Below are 21,427 nucleotides of genomic sequence, written 5' to 3'. Positions count from 1 at the left end.
GAAATTATAATATTAAATTTTATTGTCTATTATTGTAAAAGAATTGGTAAAAACAAAAATTGAAAATGGGCGGAAAATTAATTTACAAAATAGAAAAAAATACAAACTGCAGATTAAACAGTCAATAATTAAATTTGAAAAATATTCGATATTAAAATAACAAAATAAAAAAATTAATTAATTATATTGAAAAAAAAAATGGACAATTTAAGGCAAAAACATCAATTTTTAAAAAATTTATTATTATACAAAATAAATAAAAAAAATCGTTAAATAAAATTTTTAATTATAAGTTTATTAACTATTATTATTATTATTATTATAATTATATATATTATTAAATAAAAAATAGAAATTAAATAAATATTTAATTAAAAAAAATATTTTATAATAAAAGAACATTTGTGAATTATATAATTTTCTATTTTAATTTTGGATAATCTAAAATTTAAGAGTTTTTTTTTTTTCATAAAAATTAAAAATTCATTTTAGAATATTTTTTTTTTATTAAAACTCTTTTCCGATTATAATTTTATAAAAATGAAAAAATTAAGAAAAAAAAAATTAGAAAATTTTTTATTTAATTACGATAAATTTCCAATTATTTACATATTTTACTAAGCTTTTACACAGCAACAACTGACAAGAAAGTTTCATCCAAACTACGAATTTAAAATATTTTGTAATTAAAAGAAAAAATTTACCAAATTTATAAATAATTAGAATTGTATTTTCTTCAGAATTATTTTCAAATAATTTGAAAATTTAAAAAATATGGAATAGAAGGTTTTTCCCACAAACTTTTGATATGCAAAAATTTAAGTAAACACTGAAATATTTTAACTTGCAAGTTTATAGCTTGCTCAAAAATAACAAGAAAATCTCGATAACTTGAGCAAGTAGCTAATATTATTGATTTATTAAATAAAAACAAAATAATTTTTAAATTTTTTAAATTAAAATTTTAATGTTTTGTCAAAAATTTGCAACAATAACATGTTAGTCGTATTACTTATACGGTCGGTGTTCGAAATTTGTAATTTTCAATTTTTTTTAAATAGTATACCATCACCTCATGTAATCCCACTAACAGAATATGGTTGTTATTTTTTTTTTATTTTCAAAAATAATTTCAAAAAAAGTGAATTTCCTAAAACGCCTAAATGATTGTTGATAATATAAATTAAAAATTATCTTGCCGGTAACTTGCTTATGTAAACACTCTGTTAGATTTATTTGCTTTAATATCTTTTCTTGTATGTAAATTAATCAGAAGAACTGAGACTAACATGAGTTTTCTATTTAAATTTAGAAAAAATATTTGATTTTATAATCAAGCATTTTGTAATTAAAATAAAAATCGAAAATATTAAAGAAAATAATAATTTTTTTTTTATTTTATACAAATATTTCCTTGAAACGTTGAGTTTTGTGTAAATAATTTAATAAAGTTTCGGAACTATTTTAAAAATTCTGTTGTCTGTAAATTAAAAAACATTTTTTAATTACACATTCATAAAAATACATAAAAGCGAAAGTATAGTAAAAAAATAATTCTTTAAAATCTGAAAATTATTTATTAAAAATTTTTTGGTTAAAAATTCAAGTTAAATTTTTTGATATCAAATTTAAAGTTTTCAAAAAAAAAAAATCTTTATCAGTTTATTTTACTTTTACCAACTATTTTATATAAAATATTTTTTATTTAAATTAAGTTTTCTTTTAATAAAATAAAAAAATTACTTCAAAATTTGATTTCTGCTCTTGTATTTGAATTAATAAAAGTTTTATTAAACCAAATTATGAATTTAATGGTGCCATTTCTCAAAAAAGAATCTTTTTACTCATACCACATTAAAATTTTCTTGTAACTTTGTTGAAAAACAAAAAAATATTTTTTCAAAAATTAATTAATTAATTCTCAATTTCGTCCAAACTAAAAAGAAAAAAAATATATAAATAAAAAATTAATTTGTATTAAAATTAAAAATTTCAAAAGTAATTAAAAAATATTTAATTTTATTAATTTTTGCTTAAATTAAAAAAAAAAAGAAATATTGAATTATATAGTTCGCAATTAAAATTATTATTTTTTTTTTTGTAATTTTTATTTTCTAGACTTAAGATTTAAAATTAAAAGCAAATAAAAATTAAATTTATACAAAATGTATTATAAAATACCGAATAAACATAAACATAAATGTATAGATATATTAATAATTAAAAAATAAATTTTATATGGGTACATATAACACATAACAATATAACAATAATCAAAAAATAAAAAAAAAAAATTAATTAATAAATTAAAAGAAAAATTATTCGGAAAAATTAAAACTAAAATTACATCATAACAACAACAACAAGCCAATATACATAAAAATATAAAAAAAAATATTTTTAATTACTTTCTAATAAAATATTTAAAAAAAAAAATTATAGTTTGTTTTCTTTTTTAACCCTGTCAGGTCCAAATTCATTTTAATTGTAAAACAGATAAAAATTTTTAGGAAGTTTTCATTTAATAATTATGTTTCAATTTTGAAGTATTTTACCTATAAAAAAAATTAATTTATATGATATAGTTCGACAACTGCTATCCACTAAAGGTCTTTTCCTTGTACATAATATATTGAATGCGCGCAACTGTAGTTATCAATGAATTCGAACTCGACAAATTTCAATGTAGGCCATCGCAAATGATTATTATTTTATTTATTTTTTTTGCATTTCTTCAAAGGTTAACGTATAAACGATTTTTGTATGTGACAAAATGAATGATGAAGAAAACATTTTAATTTTAAAATTTTCAATATTCCGCTTTACTGAAATAATTTTTAAAATGTCAATTGTGAAAATTCCTAAATTGCAAATGATTGTCATTTGCAAAGGCAAGCGAATGAAGTGATTGTCATGATCGTCAAATCTTTGACATACTAGGAAAAGGCCAAAAGAAATAAAAAACAAGTAAAAACGTTTCAGTCGGTATAAACCGATTGAATTATACCCTGCACCTTTCGTTGTTGTATAGCAATTACTCAAACCTGTGAACCTATTCTATAGGGAAACTTCACGGATATGTCTGTTACAACTGCCAAATTTCATGAATCTGACTTTTTTATTTTCCTCAAATATTTAAAATTAGCTTTTGGAGTTGTATGGCAGGTGCCCGAACCTGTCAAGCAATTCCACTAAAACTTCAGAAATATGTATATCTGACCTATAATTGGACACATGACTGCCAAGTTTTATTAGTCTGACTTTATTATTTTTCCGAATATAAAAAATTTGCTTTTGGAGTTGTATGGCAGCCACCCGAACCGGTGCATCTATCCCATTAAAATTTTTTGGTACATGTATAGAATATAATTGGACACATGTATACAAAATTTTATAGTAAAATTTTTTCTGGTATAAAATTCGGTGGAATATCGAATCCCTCATAACTCATAGAGCTACGAATGTTATTCAACTGAATAAAGTTATAACGCGATCATGGCAGTGAAGTGATTCTCGAGAGATTTCATTAAACTACTTTCTTATATGAAAAAAATATGTATGATTGTTATTAGGAAGTTAGTGCTTTTATCAAGTTTTTCCCAAGTGGTTATTGAATATCCAATCTCTTGACAAGTCTTGTCAAATATAAACAAGTCCATAAAGCCTTTTCCAGTCTTTTGTGACCTCACTTTTTTAATAATTTGCCAACTAACCATTTTATATTCAAGTTTTTTAGGTATGTCGCAAAAGTGATAGCTCTACCACAAAATCACAAATGTAGGTATGTATGTATGTCCAGAGCAAAAATGTTTTAACCCAAAAAAAAATAGATTTTGGGGAAATTGCGAAAACCCATTTTCAATTGATATAAAAAAAAAGTATAAAATATCAATTCACGTAATCAATTGATAAGAACCCAAAACTATTAAATATCTATAGATGATAGATAAATATGTACATCATATGTATTTATATAAATTAAATAATGAACTTGATTCAAGGGAAATCCCATTTTTTGAATTAAAATATTTTTATTGTACAAGTGCTCAGAAAAATTTCTAGCTACTGAAAGAGTTTTTTTAATTTTTGCTTTGGTTTTGTCTTTGGCGACCCAAAACATATGTGAATACCAAATTTATGTTTGCAAATTAAATAAAATATATTATTATTTATTAACATATGTATTTATGTTCTCCATCTCCATTAGAGACTTATTATAAGTCTATGACTAATGAATCAATTGTACATAACCAAATCTATGACTTCATTGATAAGAAATATAAATCAATGTTAATCAAAAAAAAATATAAAAATTCATATTAAATTATTATCTAAGAAAAATGATAACAAACTAAATTGATAAATTTTTGATAAATTTTGGATTTATTTAAAAGTTTTTTAATAAAAATTTAAATTAAAATTTAATTGGTTTTTCTTTTTTAATTTATTAAGAAAATAAATATGAAAGAAATAAAATGTGTTGTTATTGGAGATGAAAATTCTGGGAAAACATGTTTAATTACACGATTTCTAGAACAAGATTTAAAAGAAGAATTATCTCATATGTGGTTAAATGAGAAAGATAAATACATAACAATATTAGATGAAACATTTTTATTAAAAATCTTCGATACACCAGGTAATAATATGGTATTCAAAAAAAATAATAAAAAAATAACATTTTTGTAATAAAAGAAGAATATTAAATGAGAATTTTATGAGTGGATAAATTAAATTTGGTGTACGATTTCTTATATTGAAAGTTTTTTTTTCCATAAGTATGCTTAAGTATTTCACAATTCATACAAAAATTAGTTTTTACAGTTTAGTCAAATCTAAAAATTTTAATAATAATCTTAAATTTTAGGTAAAAGAGATTACGAACGTATACGGAATCTTATTTACACAGATGTTCATGTTTTTATTATTTGTTTTTCAGTAATATCTATTGAATCTTTTGATTCTGTTACGAAAGTGGTATGTTATTTCTTTAAAAGAAAATAAAATAGAAATCTAAAACTTTATTAATTAAATATTTAGTGGATTCCTGAAATAAAAAATTTGGAAAAATCTTTGGATATTGAACGTAAAATTCCATATATTTTAGTAGGTTTACAAATTGATTTAAGAAATGATGAAAAAATATTACCTAGTTTAAATGGAGAGCGACCAATACAAAATCTAGAAGGTAAAAAATTATTTTCTTTTTTACAATCATTTTGATAAGACAATTTAATAAGTTCTTCACTTCAAATAATTAAAGATTTTATTTTATGATTTATTTTAGGACAAGATTTAGCAGCTCACATTAATGCATATGACTATCTTGAATGTTCTTCCACTAAAAATGTATATATACATCAATTAAATATAAATTCAATTAATATTTTGATATGAATTTCTCAATTTTAAATATAAATTTATAAATATTTTTCTTTTAGGAAGGAATTGATGACGTATTTGAAAAAGCTATAGATGCTTACAATAATTCTATTTGCAAAAAAAAAGATGAAAGCATAAGAATTAAAAAGAAAAGAAAATTGAAATTAAAATGTAATCTTATGTAGTATTTTAATTTCATAGATTTTTTTTTCGAATATTTTAATAATACCTAAAAATATCAATGAAATCGAAATCTTAAAAATGGAGTTATTTGTTACAAAACAAAAATTAGTTATTAGGAATAAAGTTATTTGTATTTTTAAAATATCATATTGGAAAATTAAGTTTTTTTTTTAACACTTTTATTTAATATCTTTAAATTACTACATCAACATCATATAAATTTAATATTATTTTGTAAGTTATACTTTTAATATTAATTATTATTTTTTTTCTTTATTATTTTGTATACATAGCAGTAACACATACACAATATGAAGTATTAAAATTTTTAAAATTTCTAGTTCACATTTTATTTTGCAATTTAATATTTTTTAATTCTGAGATTTACATACCGATTTATATAAGTACATACATAATATGTATATTATTAGTATGGAAAACAAAAACTTAGATATTTTCTTTCTTTAAGAATTTTGAGGAAACTTTTTGATTAATTACAAACAATAATTACAAATATATTACTTATAGGAATGATTCATTTAATTTTTACATGTTATTTCAAATGTAAAAAGTTTTTTTTTTTGTTTTCTAGCTTATATTTTTGTTTGAATAAAATTCTACAGATTTTAATAATTAGAAATGATAATCTAAAAGGTAAATATGATTTTTATGAAATCCAAACATTATTATAATAAAAAAAAGCTATTATAAATATTGTCACAAAACAAATGTTAAAGTTAGATCTTAATGAAAAAAAGTTATTCACAGATATAATTTAATTTTTAAACGTTAATTAAATTAATTTTGCACATATTATTTCTTAGCTGACAACAAAATTAACAAAAACATCTTTATAAGCAAATTTTGTTATATACAAATTTATGTTAGAGAAAAAACAAATACTAAAAAAAAATAATTAATACTTTATTTTTTCTAATATATTCGATATTTTTTTTTTATGTGTATACTTTTATATACATATATCTATTATTTATTATTATGATATAATATGTATGTATGCATAAAATGTGAATGATTTCAATTACCGTTCATAATAAACACGATAATAAAGTGTTTTACTTCTCCAAATGCTATATGAATTGTCAAATTTTAATAAATATATTCCTTCTCCAGGATATTGATGCGATCCAACATAAATTTCATTTTGACATTCACGTCGATAAACTGGTACTATAATAGATATAGGTGGTCGATTTGGTGATATTGATGCACGAGTTTGTACTGGACCACATTCCAAATCACCGCCACCGAATTCGTCTGAAAAAAATTATTTGAATATATGTTATGACATTATAATCAAAAAAAAACATTGAAAAAATATTTACCATCATCATCTTCATAAAATTCATCTTCGTCATCACTTTCGCTGATATGAACCGTAACTTCATTTGATACGGGTTTAGTCCATTCAAAATAAACACCAAAACCAATATCATAACTATCAGTAGCAAATTCCCAAAATATGCAAGTTCCCCCTTCATGTGTTGGAACACGAACCTGAAATAATGCAGATTTTTAAAGTAAAATTTTAAAGTTTATCTTAAATGTCAAATTATAAATCATAATAAATCTGTACCGTCACTGTATCTCCATGCCCTACGTGTATTACTCCTTCTCCAGATCCAGCGGCAACATCTTGTTTGAAATTTTTAATGTCTGGTCTAGTCCACATTCTAGCTGGACTTATTATTAAGTATTCACCAGAATCATCAGCACAATCATCTTCTTTACCGTCAGCTTCATCTTTTAAAATACTTGAATCTTTTTCAGCAATATCTACACAATTATCCATATCAATAGGACTTTCGGATTGGTTATCGCTATTCGATGCATTTGTAAATTTTATTTGTGCATGTAACTGTTGCATATATTGGTGATAATGTTCATTTTGTAATTGCCTTATTAATATACCTTGTTGTTCAGGATTACCGGGATATTGTTTTTCGGCATAAGTCTTAAAGTTAAAAGAATGTTTGTATACAAAACTCGTCATTATTGAATATGTTATTACCTTGAATTGATTAAAAGTTTGTTGATTTAAAGCATCTTGTAACTGTCGCTTCTGCATTTCTTCCTTATAACATTGTTCTTCAAATTCTTTTTTCTCTTCTTGCAATTTCTTCTCTTGTTCTAAAAGTTCTTGAGCCTTTTGTTTTTCTTCCAGTTCTTTTCTCAATTTTTCTTCTTTATCTTTTTTTATCGCTTCAATGTAAGGTCTTAAAGTTGGACAAAGTCTATCTAACATATCAATAAAACTCTCTTGTGCCTCTGTTTTAGAAACTAAACCTAAACTTTGCCAAGCTAATCGCCGATCTCTTCCAATAACATCTAAAACTCCCAATTGGGGGGCGGTATTAGGATCAAATTGTCCATGAGCAGCTTGTTGAGTAAAAGCTATTAATTTTAAATTATCTTCATAAGACAGATGTATAGCTTTCCCAGATTTTTCTATAAGAAAAACTCTTATTAAACTTAGTTAAACGCTTGAATGCTCTAGATTTACCTTTATAAAAAGCTAAAGCCAACTTATATAATTCTTTTAACGGTAGGTCCCATTTCACTTTTTGATTATCTTCTTCTTCTAAAGCTATCTGATTTAATTTACTCTCTAAATCCAACATAGTAGCCATTAATATTTAATTCTCTTTTTACGTTTTTACAAACAAATACAAAAAATTTGAACGATTTGAAATTTAACTTGAAGATTTTAAAAATATCTATCAAGTCGAATGACTTTTAAATTAAATTATATTTATAGCAACTTTGATTTTTTATTCTAGAATACTTTTTCAATTGGAATAATATAATAAAAAAAAACAATGTAGAACTTAACTACCTACAAATTTTCCCACATCAACACAAACTTTGTTACAACCATACAAGATATAAGTGACATGACATGACAGTATAATGAATTGTCAGAACATTAAAAAAAAATGCGTCAAACTTAGAAGATTCATATGAGAGAATCGTTTAAAAACTCAAGAATTTAATTTGAAGTAATACTATAGAGGCGACACCTTAAAGTGCTATTTTCATGCAAAATGTACAAAATAGATATATGAGTATAATTGTAGAATTATTGTCAAATTATGATAATGAAAGAAAATGAACTTCTACAAATTAATTTTCTTTTGAAATTTGTGTTTTGTCTAATTAATTTGTATTATATTTAATCAATTTACTACACAACCTGTTATTTTATTACGATGACCATTTTAACATAACTAAATTAAAAAGCAGAAAAGAGAAAATTTCGCTTAAATTATCAATTAAAAATTTGACTACGGCAATTTGCTGAATTTGTAAATACATTAAATACTATATACATATGTATAGATACAACCGACAATATATTAGATGTGTCCAAACCTCTTCCTAATTACATGACAAATTTTATAATGTAAAACATATAAATTTTATTCGATTAAATTTCTTATTTTGAAATATAAAGCAATTAAATTTCTTATTTTGAATGAATTTTAAACCTAAAAATATTAAATTTGTAAAAATATTTTTTATTGACGTCATATTATCTGGTTTTCTTTGTTACCCTGCCGGCCTGCTTTACTTTCTAAATCTAAAGCAACGGAAATTCATTTTTATGTACAAAAACCATTTAAACCATATTCTCAAAACCAAAACCTTTTAATTCTCAAAACGTTCAAATTTTTGTATATTGTCAAAACAAAAAATAAATATCTACATATTATGTAGTTTATCAACTGCATTTATTTAGTGTCAAAAAAATTTTTACTTTGGCGCATTTACTTGAATTAAAATGACATTTTGTAAATATCTCATTTTTGACAATCACAAAAAAAAAATTTAGACAACACAACTACATACATAAAAAACTTCAGAAACACACAATAAACTGACAAACTCTTGTGATTAAAATTGGAAAAACATCAAAAATTGATACAGTAGAGAGCTTTTTTCTGATTTTCGGCGTTTTTCTTTTTTTTCGATTTTTGATTTTCAATTTGCATGAGAATTTCAGATACGTCACTTTAGACAAATCGGCGAGCGAGTTTCAAAGGTTCTTATTTTATTTGCAAATTGCAATCCGAAGTAAATAAAATTTTTATGATAGAAAATAAAAAAAAAAAAAAATAGAAATAAGTGATGGAAAATTTTAATATTTAAAAGAAAATTATTTTGTTTCTTTTTTTTTTAGAAAAATATTAAAATCAAATAAAGTTAAAGTGTACGACGGTGTGTGCATGATTTGCTCAAATTTCTATAATAAAAAATAATAAAAGTAAATTCTACTTGTATTGATTTTTTATTTTATTTTTTTTTAAAGTGTAGTGAGTCAATTAAATAACGCAAAAAAAAATAAAGAAAACCTATAAAAGAAAATTTTTAAATTTAAAATACAAATGTTTTTATTTTAAATGTGAAAAACTTATAAAATTATTATTTTATAAGAATTTTTATTTTTCTAAGTTATCTGTATAATATATGTATGTATGTAATAAAAACCGCATATATTCAATCGCATTATATCTACTAATAAAACTTGGTAGCTCACAGAGAGAAAAAAAAAATATATTTAAAAAGTAAAAGTAAATTTTAAAAGATTATTAATATTTGCAATATTGTTAAAAAAAAAGTGAATTTAGCAAAAATATACGAAAAATATAACAGTTTTTTTTTTTGGATTAAATGAAAAATAAGCAGCTTCTATTGATTCGTTTGGAAAAATTCTATCTACAATAAATAAATTGGGTAAGAGACCATTTTTATTTTTTTTCATGGTAACTTTTTTTTTCTATGTAGCTAGGTAACTTTTACAGATTTTAAGAACGCTGAATTATTTGTTCTATAATAGAAGAGTAACAACTCTTTGAGCTTTTGAGTTTTTTTTTTTTTTTCAAATTTTAAAATAACTATTTTTATCAAACATTTAAGACTAAGTTCCGGTATAAATTAGTCGAAAAAAAAAATTATTTTTTTTTTTCATTTGAAAGAGAAGTTATTAGCTGCCTAGGTACAATTTAAGTATGTACATAACAACAAAAAATTTAAGATGGAATGAAATTTATTACCTATATAAAGCTATCAGAACTTATTATGTTCTTAAAAAAGAATCATATTCGTACAAATACGTACATACATAGTGTTATGTATATAAACTTTAGTATTTACATATTTATATAAAATAATATAGCACATAGTTTTTCAATTTATTTTGCATATATGTATATTTATGGTAATTATGAACACTTCAATACTCAGAAACATAATATTTAGTATTATTGCTACTAATGTACATTTTTCTATTGTTTAAATATTATACATAATTATACATATACATACATTATTATTTATGTTTCTTAAAATATAAAATATTATTTTTCATTAACAATCATCTACTTTTATCTATGTTTATTGTATAAAAATATCTAAATATTACGTGGGGAAAATTATATACAAGAGTATGTTCATTTATAGCTCTATAACTAAGTATAATTATTATTTTTATACATTATAATTATCCACAATGTTTACGTTGTATAATAATAAAGAATAAAGAAGGAAAAATGAAATGATGACATGAAAAACATTTATTGGAAAAGTTTGCAAAAAGGAAAAAAAAAAAATATTGATTTTCATTGTAATTGCAACTCTCATTCAAAATGACGATTTAATAATAAAATTTTTTAGAAATGTTTTAGTGTGTAGGTACCTTCCTATTAAAAAAGTATAAAAGCGATGGTAGAACTATTATAACTTGTTTTTGATTCATTGATTCTTCTTTATTTTATTTTTCTGTTTACATTTCAAAAATGTTACTCATTTAGTATACTTTGAAATTTAATAAAGTTAAAGAAAGAGAATTTTGGATTTAAATCCATAGGATTGGGTATCATGAGACAAATAGGGTATTCTAAATATCTGAAATATTAAATTTATAGATTGTTTACTGATTTTAGCTAATTGTAAGGGACTAATGTACGCTTGAATTTCAACATCGTTAAGTATAGCTTTTCTATTCCAAACTTCGATATTTGTATATTCTACTAATAAAAGATCAAAAATTTAGTATTAAAAAATGAACTCAAAAAATTCAATACATCCTCAATAATTTTGCCTAGAGAAAATTAGAACATTTTCGAGGACACGTCTACTTTTTTACCTAAACATTTTTGACAGTGAGCTAATTGAAATTGTCTCGAGTTTAATTTTTACATGTTAAGTTCTGTCTTTAAAATACCTATGTTAATGGGTATTGTCTTTAAAATACCTATGAACTGTTTGATGCGTGATTGAGCCATATTTCAATTCAAAATAACCAAACATTCTCAATGATAAATTGAAGTCGCATAGCGTACTTATTGTTTTTACCTCATTTTTCCTTTTTTCTATTGCTTGAGTTCATCTGATAACAATTAATTTAAGCCATAAATAAAATTTTTAGTTCTCATTCTGCTGTCTTATTTTGTGCTGTCTTATATTGTGGCCATATAATTTTTTTATTATGATATTAAATTTGAATTCTAAGAAGAATAAAATATTTTATTAATATTATGTTACTTCAGTTTTCAATTTGAGCCACAAATTTTATTATAAACAAATTATTTAATTACAATAATTCAATTTACTTAATTTTAAAATTATTTTTACTTATAAGTGCGTAAGTAAGAACGTACTTACTTTTTCATATAAGCACTTAATTAATTATTGTAAGTAAATCACAAGCAAGTCATAAAGAATTTTTAAAATAAACAAGATTTGGACACCCTGGCTCCAACAAAAGTTTTTTTTTTGGTTTCTGTTGAAAATGTCAAAAAGTTGCAATAAAATCTTTATAAAATTACAAATAAATTTATAAATTATGGTCATAAGTCAAGAAATAGTTTTTTTTTCATTATAATTTTTCTTGTAGTTTTATTTTTTTAATTTTAAAGTTGTGAAATCTTCAATCCCTTTATACATAATATAGTATGTACTTATAAATTTTTTTGTTGAATTTATTACCTTGACTTTTCATCTACAAAATCTTGTACCCATTATACTTTAAATAGATTCTTATAATATGATTTACAAAAATAATTTTTTTTACAAATTGTAAATTATCTTTTCTCTTTTTTATGAATGAAATCATCAAGCTTTTTAAGGCAATTTCAAATTATAAAAAATTATTAAAATTATATAAAATTATTGCGAATTTTTTTTTTAAATTTATTATGACTATAAAAGATTTACTCATCTTTCACTATAAAATATTAAAATTATTTTAGGGAGCAAAAATGTTGCTATTTAAATTAGTTGCTATTTAACCTACTTGTGCTTAGTTGTATTGACTATATTTTTACGATATACCTAAGTTGCTTTCTTAATTTAAAACTGATAAAATTTGCATAGAAGTAAAACACGCTAAGGTTTTTTAGCTGACAATGTAGATTTTTTTGATATCTTAAATGCGTTCTGAAGGAATAAAAATTTAGGTTTGACTTTAGGCAATGTCACCAATAAAACCTATATTCGACCTAATTGGCTTAATGGGTATTTTACGTTATTATTTAAGTATAGTGAATCAGGGTTGAATAAATAAATTTTGACTAGGTACCATAAGTATTTACTAATCCTAAAAGTAATTAGAATCTTGTTCTTAAGCAATTATTAGACATTTCGTATTAGATAATTATATTCATATGAGATTTTAACGATCTTTGGTGCAAAAAAAAACCTCGAAAATTTTTAAACTGTTAAATTGAAGTGCGTAGAATTCAGTAATAAAGGGCATTATATAAAATTTGGACCTTTTAATAGTAGACAGTCAAAATTTTATGTTTTTGACTCTTTTCAATAATTTAAAAAGTGCTGATTTTTTTTCTTCATTCAAGAGCGTTTAAAACAGGTTATTTATTGGGGAAAACATTAAAAATCATTTTTTCAAAATTGTTAACAATTTTTTTTCCTAAAAGTAACTAAATATAAGATTATTAAACACAAATGAGAAATAATAGTTGTTCTTGAATCAGAAAACAAAATTAATATTCAAAAATATGCAAATAAATCTTCTGTTTTAGGTACACATGCATACATACATAGATATACAAATATTTTAATAAATTTTTGTATTAATTATTACAAATGATCAAAAAAATTTTTAAATTATAATTAAATAAAATTTTAGTTCCTAATTTTAGAACAGGGTTAACAAGATTATTGACAATTTTTTTTTAAAACTAAGCATGCATGAATAATTATTTTATGAATATTTTTAGTTTTTTATAAAAAAAATGAATGATTATAAAACCAGTACATAAGTAATTCTGTTAATAAAAACTTCCTGGGCATGTTTATGTTCTTACATTTGTATGGGATATTAAAAATTAATCGCTCTGTTTGTAACGCGGAGACAATTCTGATTTTGAATAAGTATGTTTAGTAAATTAAGACTTCTTAAATTACATAAAATTAACTTTCTAGAAACGCATCATTTGTCAAGCACATTTCCGCTATCAAAATATTCGAGTGCAAAATTCAAAATTAGTAAATTTGGTCTTAAAAAGAAACAAAATTAATTATTTGGATTAAAATTGTAATGAATTCTTAGAGTTTTGGCAGAAAATAAGACTTTGGGATTATACGTTTGACATTTTGTGTTGAATATCAAGAATTAAATCATATTTATACTCGTACAATTAATCATGCATTCATCCGGAAAATCCCAATAAGGAAATTTGTAAATCCCTTTTAATAATAAGGTAAATTTCGGGTTCTGCAACTTTGCAAAATTGATTAGCTACGATTATCTGTTTATGGCTTCAACAACCTTAAATATTTTTATATCTTAATTTACTCGTACTTAAATTTCTTAAAGTACTGTAAGTACTAGTAAAGCAAAGATTGACCCTTTAGCATTTCGTTTTTATCACTAACTCAAGCTGGCCAAAAAATGGCTTATCGGGTTTTTGCATTATTTCACAGATTTACAGTACAGTATGCTTAGATACTAATCAAAAATATATGCATATGGTTGTAAACTAATTAAGTTAAAGTGCAAAAACTTAACATTATTAAAAGTTATTAATAAGAGTTTTCATTAATTTCAATTTATCTCGAAAAGAATATTTGAAATTTTATGAAACTTTATGGCCAGTGTTATGTTAAATTTTAATATGTTGAAATATAATGAAAATACTGAAGTGCTAAAAGTTTAGTAGTAAGTTTAAGGCCATAAAATTCAAGAAAAATCAATACCTGCTACACAAATTCATAAACAATGTATTCAGATTGTATCTCGAAAAATAGTAAAGCTAAATGAAAATTTTAAGAAAAATTTAAAGTAGTAGAGTAGATTATTTGAATGCTTAAAATCTGTGGCATGTTACGGGTTATATCGAGTTGAACATTAATCTTTGATTTTTTAATTTCATTTGATTTTTGTTCGTATTTAAAATTTAGAAGTTTAAAATATTTCAATGTTGTAAATAGAACAATTTTTCTTAAATTAAAAATATTTTCAATTCTTCAGGAAATTTTTAATTATTATGTGCCAGTTTTTTTTTTTTTTTGTAAGATACTCTCATAAATTAACATTTATAGCAAAGTATTATAACAAATATTAATGGCCGATTTACAATACATAAATTAAAAATTTTTGTGATTGTCTCAAGTACTTAAACTATTTACTTTACCTTCCTTTATTTTGAATTCTTTTCAAGTATTTCCATTCATAAATTCAATACAAAATTTTGTAGAACATGTATACACACACACACACGTGTATGTCAAATATGTAAATAAATACTCATACTTGCTCTCATTGTGCAAGAAACATAAAGAAAACAGAAAAATTTCTCTAATCAAAAATTTTTTTTTTAAAGTTTTTTAAATTCTCTTTAAAGAACACGAAAAAAAAAGAAATAAATTTAAAGAAAGAATGGAATTTTTTTTTTATTTAAATTAAATTTTTTTATTGAATGAATCCCCAGTTTTACGCCTTTAAATCACATTTAAAAGAATTTTTAATATTTTATTCTTTATTCATTCATATATATTTTATTTATTTATTTTATTTAAATATTTAATGTGAGTAAATAATAAATTAAATTGAATTTGCATATTAAAAAAAAAGAAGAAAATTGGAGGCATTTTCAAAATATAAACGAAATTTTATTTGTAGATTTAAAAAAATCTTTATCAAACGAAAAATAAAATTCTTGAAAGGAAAAAAATTTGTTATATTGAAACTATTTAAGTAAGTAACTGAAGAATCAGACTATGCAAGGTGTGCGAGACGCGGTGGTACGGCCAAATTAGATATGAATGTGTTAACTTAATATTTTAGTTTAATTGACTTGTTACCCTTGAAATTTTCATTTGATCAAAGTACAGATTACTGGTTTTCAACTCCTGTTGAAATTAATCTATTAGTAATTTGACTAAATCATAATTTTTAAAAATTTGAATTTTGTACTCGAATATTTTGACAGCCGAAATGTGCTTGACAATCGTGATGCGTTTCTAGAAAGTTAATTTCATGTAAAAGCTGCAAAATTTTCAGAAAAACCAATTTCGACTCCTCATAACTCAGAAAGAAGGCTCAAGAAACGGAAAATTTTTTCAATTATTTTGTATTCTCTGTTTCGGAAATATCATCGAATCACTGACACCCTGTATCGAAGTACAAGGTATAGAACAATTTATATTTTAATAAAATATTTAAGTGTTTTAGGCATTTTAATATTTATTTGGCATTTTGATATCTAGTTGACATTTTAATATTTATTTGGTTGTTATTTCACAAATTGTCAGACCCTAACAGAATTATGAATTAAATTTTTAGGGGTAAGTATTTGTATTTTTAATATTTTATTTTATGTCAGTCCTAAATATTAAAGTTAAAAATCCTTTTCTTGTAAATTTTTGAAAATTAAATACAAAATTTAGTTGTATTCTGATATGAAGATATAATTATACAGAACCCGGTTAAAAGAGATTCTAGAAGATTACTTATAATAGATAAAAACGAATTTATATTGTACAAAGTCGGTTTAAAGAGTGAAATTCCCATAACTAGTTGTTCCCTTACTCATAAAGGGGAAGGGGATTTCAATAATTATGCATTTAAATGTTAGAAAGGTTAATCGAAATCTGGAAAACAGTTTTAGTTTAAGTATTTACAGATTCAATTGTGTTTATGTAGGTCTTAAATCTATTTTATAGGAGAAAATCAAAGTACAATTCTTTCTTCTAGATGCAGTCGCCTGATCAAATATGGCGATAGTCAAAGAAATAAATTGCATGCTAAGAAAGAATGATTCTTATGTGTTTCCTCATGTTTTTGAAAGAATAAAATCATATTATGCATTTATTATGCTTATGTGATCGTATTTATGATGAATTAAAGTATAAGAAATTAAATTAATATTAAATTAAAAATAATTCATTACTTATTACATAAATAAGAAAATAATAAATTATTTTAACTTTAAAATGTAGCACATTTATGTAGAAATGAGATTTCAAATGCAAAATTTCTATGTTACTTAAACAAAAATTAAATAAATTGAAATTGCATAGCTTTAAAATATTTGAATATGAATAGATAAGATGATTTTCAAAGCTCATTTATAATACAGAAAAACTTAGAGATATAAGATTCATTTGATCATTCTTAGATTTATTTATATTTATAATTTATCACGCGATCCTGTTATATTAAATCTTTTAAATTAAATTTTATTGTTATACGAATAAGACCATGGTTAGTTTGCTATTAAGTGCTACAAAATTGTTGAACAAAAAAATAAAAATCAGGTGATCAGGTGATTTTATTCAGATATCTTTAAATCTTAGAGAACCTTCAATTACAATGGTCTTTTAAGATAAATGAAATTTATTAATATGTATTGAATATTAGCATTTTTATTGTATTCAAAAATAAGAAGTTCAATTCTTATTTCATAATTTTAATTTATAAGTACTTCCAATTTAATTGAATGGCATGAAAAAGAATTGATAGTTCTTTTAAGCAAAATGCCTTAATTTTCTAAAAGTAAATAGACTAAAATATTTCAAATTAATTTTCAATGTCAAAAACCTTTAGTTAAACCTGCGTAAAGTACAGAAAACTGTGTTTTACAACAAGATATATGGAAGTAGTACTTATTGGATTTGATAAATTTTAATCATAACAAATGATTTTCAATAGAACTTCTAACCCATTTAGAAAATTTGGGATTTGAAAAATTAATTGAAATGCCAAAATTTAGGGTTACGTTTTACAACAGTAAAGTACTTAGTGTGCAAATTTTAATGGTATTTAACTGTCTAATTAAAAGGGTGTGTATGCTGTAAGAACTATTGATTCAAGAAGAGTTTTAATGTTGTCAGCAGAATTATTGGAAAACTGCTGTCATGTATCACTATTTAAATTTACACAAGCACTTACTGAAAATAGTGCGTAAAATATTCTTTGTTTAAAGATTAGCTTAATTTATTTATTTTATTTTAAATTAGTTAGTGTGGTTCAAAAATTTTGTAAATAAATGTCGTACCATTGAGATAAAATTTCTACGTTTTGTTAAATTTTAAAATCACTCAGTAACTATCGATTTAAAAGATTATCTAAATTACTGAGAAAATTTTTATTTAATTAAGTATTGATTATTCAATATGTAAATTAAAAATTTCTGTAGTAAAACCTTTACTAAACCTTTATTTCTATAAAATATGTATGAAATCAGAAATTTTCGTAATATTTATCGAATGCTCTTCTATACTTTGTCTATATAGTTCTGCAATTTAATCCGTAAGTTTTAATTGAAATTTTATCATTTTAAATAAATTAAAATATTCATAAATTAAATTCTTAAATGAATTATTTTTAAGGAAAACGAGCAAAAATAGAGTTGACCTTGTCAACTCTGTGATACCCGTACGAATTGGTTATCCTATGTGCGAATAAATAAGCCATAACTGACTATGGAACAGACAATGACTTGTGCAAAATTTCAGTACTGTGTTTTTCAAAATACTGTGTGTGCCAAACTACTATTGAAGTTGTACGGCAGCTACCAGAAAGAGCCAAGATATTTTAACGAATTTTTTCAAGCACATCGGCCCTGCTAATATATTCGCTTGTGTAAAATATCAATATTACAGCTTTTATAGTTTCTGAAATATAGTCAAATAACTTTTGAAGTTGTATGGCAGGTACCAGAAGGAGATAAGTAATTTCAACGACTTTTATCAGACACATTGGCCCTACTAATATATTCGTTTGTGTGAAATTTCAATATAATAGCTTTTATAGTTTCTGAGATATAGTCTAATAACTTTTGAAGTTGTATGGCAGGTACCAGAAGGAGCCAAGTAATTTCAATAACTTTCATCAGACATATTGGCCCTACTAATATATTTGTTTTTGCGAAATTTCAATACCACAGCTTTTATAGTTTCTGAGATATAGCCAAATAAATTTTGAAGTTGTATGGCAGCTACCCGAACCGGTACCCCGATCATGTCCAATTTAAATAGGGTTCTGGCACTTACTATAGTAAATCATTTGTGAAAATTTGGTGAATTTACCTCAATTAGTTTTTGAGTTATCGTTGGAACGGACGGACGGACGGACAGACAAAGCTAAATCAACTCAGAATTCGACGCTGATCAAAAACATACCACGTTACAAACGGTAAGGCAAATTTAGTATACCCTTCGAACATACGTTCGTACGGGTATAATGAAATGTGAGGGTGAGGGTGAAAAATGTGAGGGTGAGGTAAATCAAGATCAAATTTGAATTGAAAATTTGCATGCGGGGGAAAATATCTATTGCGGGAGCAATTATGTGCGTGTTTGCTTTTGTTGTTATAGCTATAGTTTTATTGTTATGGCTATCTAATGGTCATGAGCAATAATGTATAACTTACATTGATAATTTTGTTGTCTTATAATCTAAGAAGTTATTTTTGAATATTCATATTGAATAAATTCAATTTAAATACTTAGCTTGAATATCATTGATTTTTATTAAAATCTTATAAGTGAAAGACATGAATTTATTTTCTTGTTTTTAAAAATAATTCGAATGTATTCGGATACGGTGGTGGGAAATGCAAAGATTTGTTAAATTAAATTAGTTTTCAAATTATTTTTAAAATAAGACCTTTAATCAAACAGTGAGTTCAGATTTTTTTTTAATTTTTATAATTCTTTCGTGATTTAAAATTCGGTAAAATTTATCAATTTTTATTTTAATTACTTTCATTCATATACGAAACTATTTCTAGGATTGCATATATTTAGGATGAATGATTTATGCAGTGTTTGAAAAAAAGCAAAAAAAATTTAAAGGGACGTTAACATAATGCTCGATTTTAATGGGTAATTGCGAGAGTTAAGAAAAATAATTATATTTTTTAATGACATGGAATTTACCGTTAACTTTTTGCGTTTATAAAAATTTAGAAAAGCTTGCGGTTTCGGAAATAGATTTCCAATTTTACAAAAATTCAAGAGGCGATAACTTAAGAATTGGTGGAAATAGAAAAATATTTTCTTCTAACGAAATACACAATTTATTAGTGTATAGAAGTTATTAAAATTTCAGGCTCCTGCAACCATAGGCCTAGAAGAAAAGTTATTCAAAAAATTTCGAAAAAATGTATATTAGATAACAGTAAATTTTAACGGCCATTTTGTTTTTTTTAAAGCTCAAGTATGATATGCCGCGATAGAAGAAGCAATCTACTGCTTTTCCAGCAGTAAGTTTCTAGTAAAGATCTATGTACATATAAAATTTCAGCTTTCTATCTTCAAGGGGGTAGAAATTTTTAAGACGGACCCACGGACAGACGAACGGACTGAACTGATAGAGTGAAACTAATAAGTACTTTTTTCAAAAATTTTTTGGATAAGTGCTGAAAATATATTTAGTACTCCAGTAAATTCAATTTAATGCTACAGAATTTAAATTTTTTGGCCTTTTATCATATTTCCCGAAAAATTTGTACCAAAAACTAATAAAATAATTAAAATCAAATATATGTACGTTTGTGCATTCAAAATTAGCATTTCTGGTATCACTTACATTTAACAATGTTCACATTTAACCTGCGTAACCCTAATATTTGTAATGCCATATAAAAGACAAGTGAATTAAAAACTTGTATAATTTTTTTATTCAATTAATAGTCACAGATGAGTGAATATATTTTGCATGAAAGTTTTATAAATTTAATTTATCAAGCTTGAGTAATAGAAACATACATATTTACACAAACACTTGATTTTTAAGTGTGATATGACATTGTAACTTAATGCTTATCTTATCTAAAATAAAATTGTGGACTAGAATATATTTTTAAAGAGTTATAGATAATGCTTACTTATACTATACGTTGTTTTTGTCACCTGTTTTGATACATAAAAATTATTCACCTAATTTTACAATTGAATTCTCAATAATTATTTATTTTATCGGATTTTAATTTTTGCTTTTATCTTACTTATGTTATCAATAATATAAAAATTTATGTTGCACTTTAGATTAAGTTTTTATTTTGCAAAAATTTAAGAAGGAAGTTGAAAATAGTTTGTGTTTTACATATGAAATTTTTATAGAATTTTTATTTAAATTTTAGTTGAAAATTTTGTGATTTCTTAAACATGAGATTTCACGGGTTAATGTAGGTTAATTTAATAACAAGAAGCATTAAACAGAACTGAAGAAATTTGTATTAATTCTTGATTGTTGTTGTTTATCCAATTCATTCACGTTGAAGAATTAACTTAATCCATGCACTATCGTAATTGCAACTTTCTTACTTGACAGTATTAAATTTCTTATTGTTTTTATCCTTTTATCAGAATT

At 23.3% G+C, this 21,427-nt stretch overlaps 2 protein-coding genes and 1 long non-coding RNA gene across 4 annotated transcripts in view; 2 read left to right on the top strand and 1 right to left on the bottom strand.

The window, feature by feature from the left end:
- Window positions 1-1,743: 1,743 nt before the first annotated feature.
- LOC129612166 (Golgi resident protein GCP60) lies at window positions 1,744-8,439 on the bottom strand. The gene is made up of 6 exons (XM_055525715.1): window positions 8,090-8,439; window positions 7,598-8,034; window positions 7,163-7,540; window positions 6,912-7,083; window positions 6,612-6,843; window positions 1,744-1,936 (listed from the first exon to the last, which is right to left on the bottom strand). Exons 1-6 carry the CDS (start codon window positions 8,214-8,216, stop codon window positions 1,915-1,917), a joined length of 1,368 nt encoding a protein of 455 aa, XP_055381690.1. The 5' UTR covers window positions 8,217-8,439; the 3' UTR covers window positions 1,744-1,914.
- LOC129612253 (uncharacterized) lies at window positions 4,866-5,603 on the top strand. Its single transcript, XR_008697218.1, has 4 exons — window positions 4,866-4,977; window positions 5,041-5,188; window positions 5,288-5,349; window positions 5,442-5,603. It is a non-coding gene; the product is annotated as an uncharacterized LOC129612253 (long non-coding RNA).
- Window positions 8,440-9,599: 1,160 nt separating the features above from the next.
- The window catches only part of LOC129608500 (acyl-CoA:lysophosphatidylglycerol acyltransferase 1-like), a 55,683-nt gene continuing 43,855 nt past the window's right edge, over window positions 9,600-21,427 (top strand). Inside the window, exon 1 of one of the 2 annotated variants that reach the window (XM_055520164.1) lies at window positions 9,600-10,320. The gene's annotated coding sequence lies outside the window, so the exon portion shown is untranslated. The remainder of the gene's footprint in view (window positions 10,321-21,427) is intronic. The other variant, XM_055520074.1, reaches the window with a different exon arrangement.

Source organism: Condylostylus longicornis, unplaced genomic scaffold (assembly GCF_029603195.1).
Source record: "Condylostylus longicornis isolate FDR11 unplaced genomic scaffold, ASM2960319v2 ptg000001l, whole genome shotgun sequence".
Taxonomy (NCBI): Eukaryota; Metazoa; Arthropoda; class Insecta; order Diptera; family Dolichopodidae; genus Condylostylus; species Condylostylus longicornis.
This window is presented reverse-complemented; position numbering and strand designations above follow the sequence as displayed.

What these genes read in the sequence shown, in the direction of transcription:
- LOC129612166 (XM_055525715.1), bottom strand. Translation starts at nt 8,216, where the DNA reads ATGGCTACTATGTTGGATTTAGAGAGTAAATTAAATCAGATAGCTTTA. An exon ending in GGCTTTAGCTTTTTATAAAG is followed by an intron (nt 8,035 to 8,089) that starts GTAAATCTAGAG and finishes TTTTTCTTATAG; the next exon opens with AAAAATCTGGGAAAGCTATA. An exon ending in ATTTTATGAAGATGATGATG is followed by an intron (nt 6,844 to 6,911) that starts GTAAATATTTTT and finishes AATTTTTTTCAG; the next exon opens with ACGAATTCGGTGGCGGTGAT.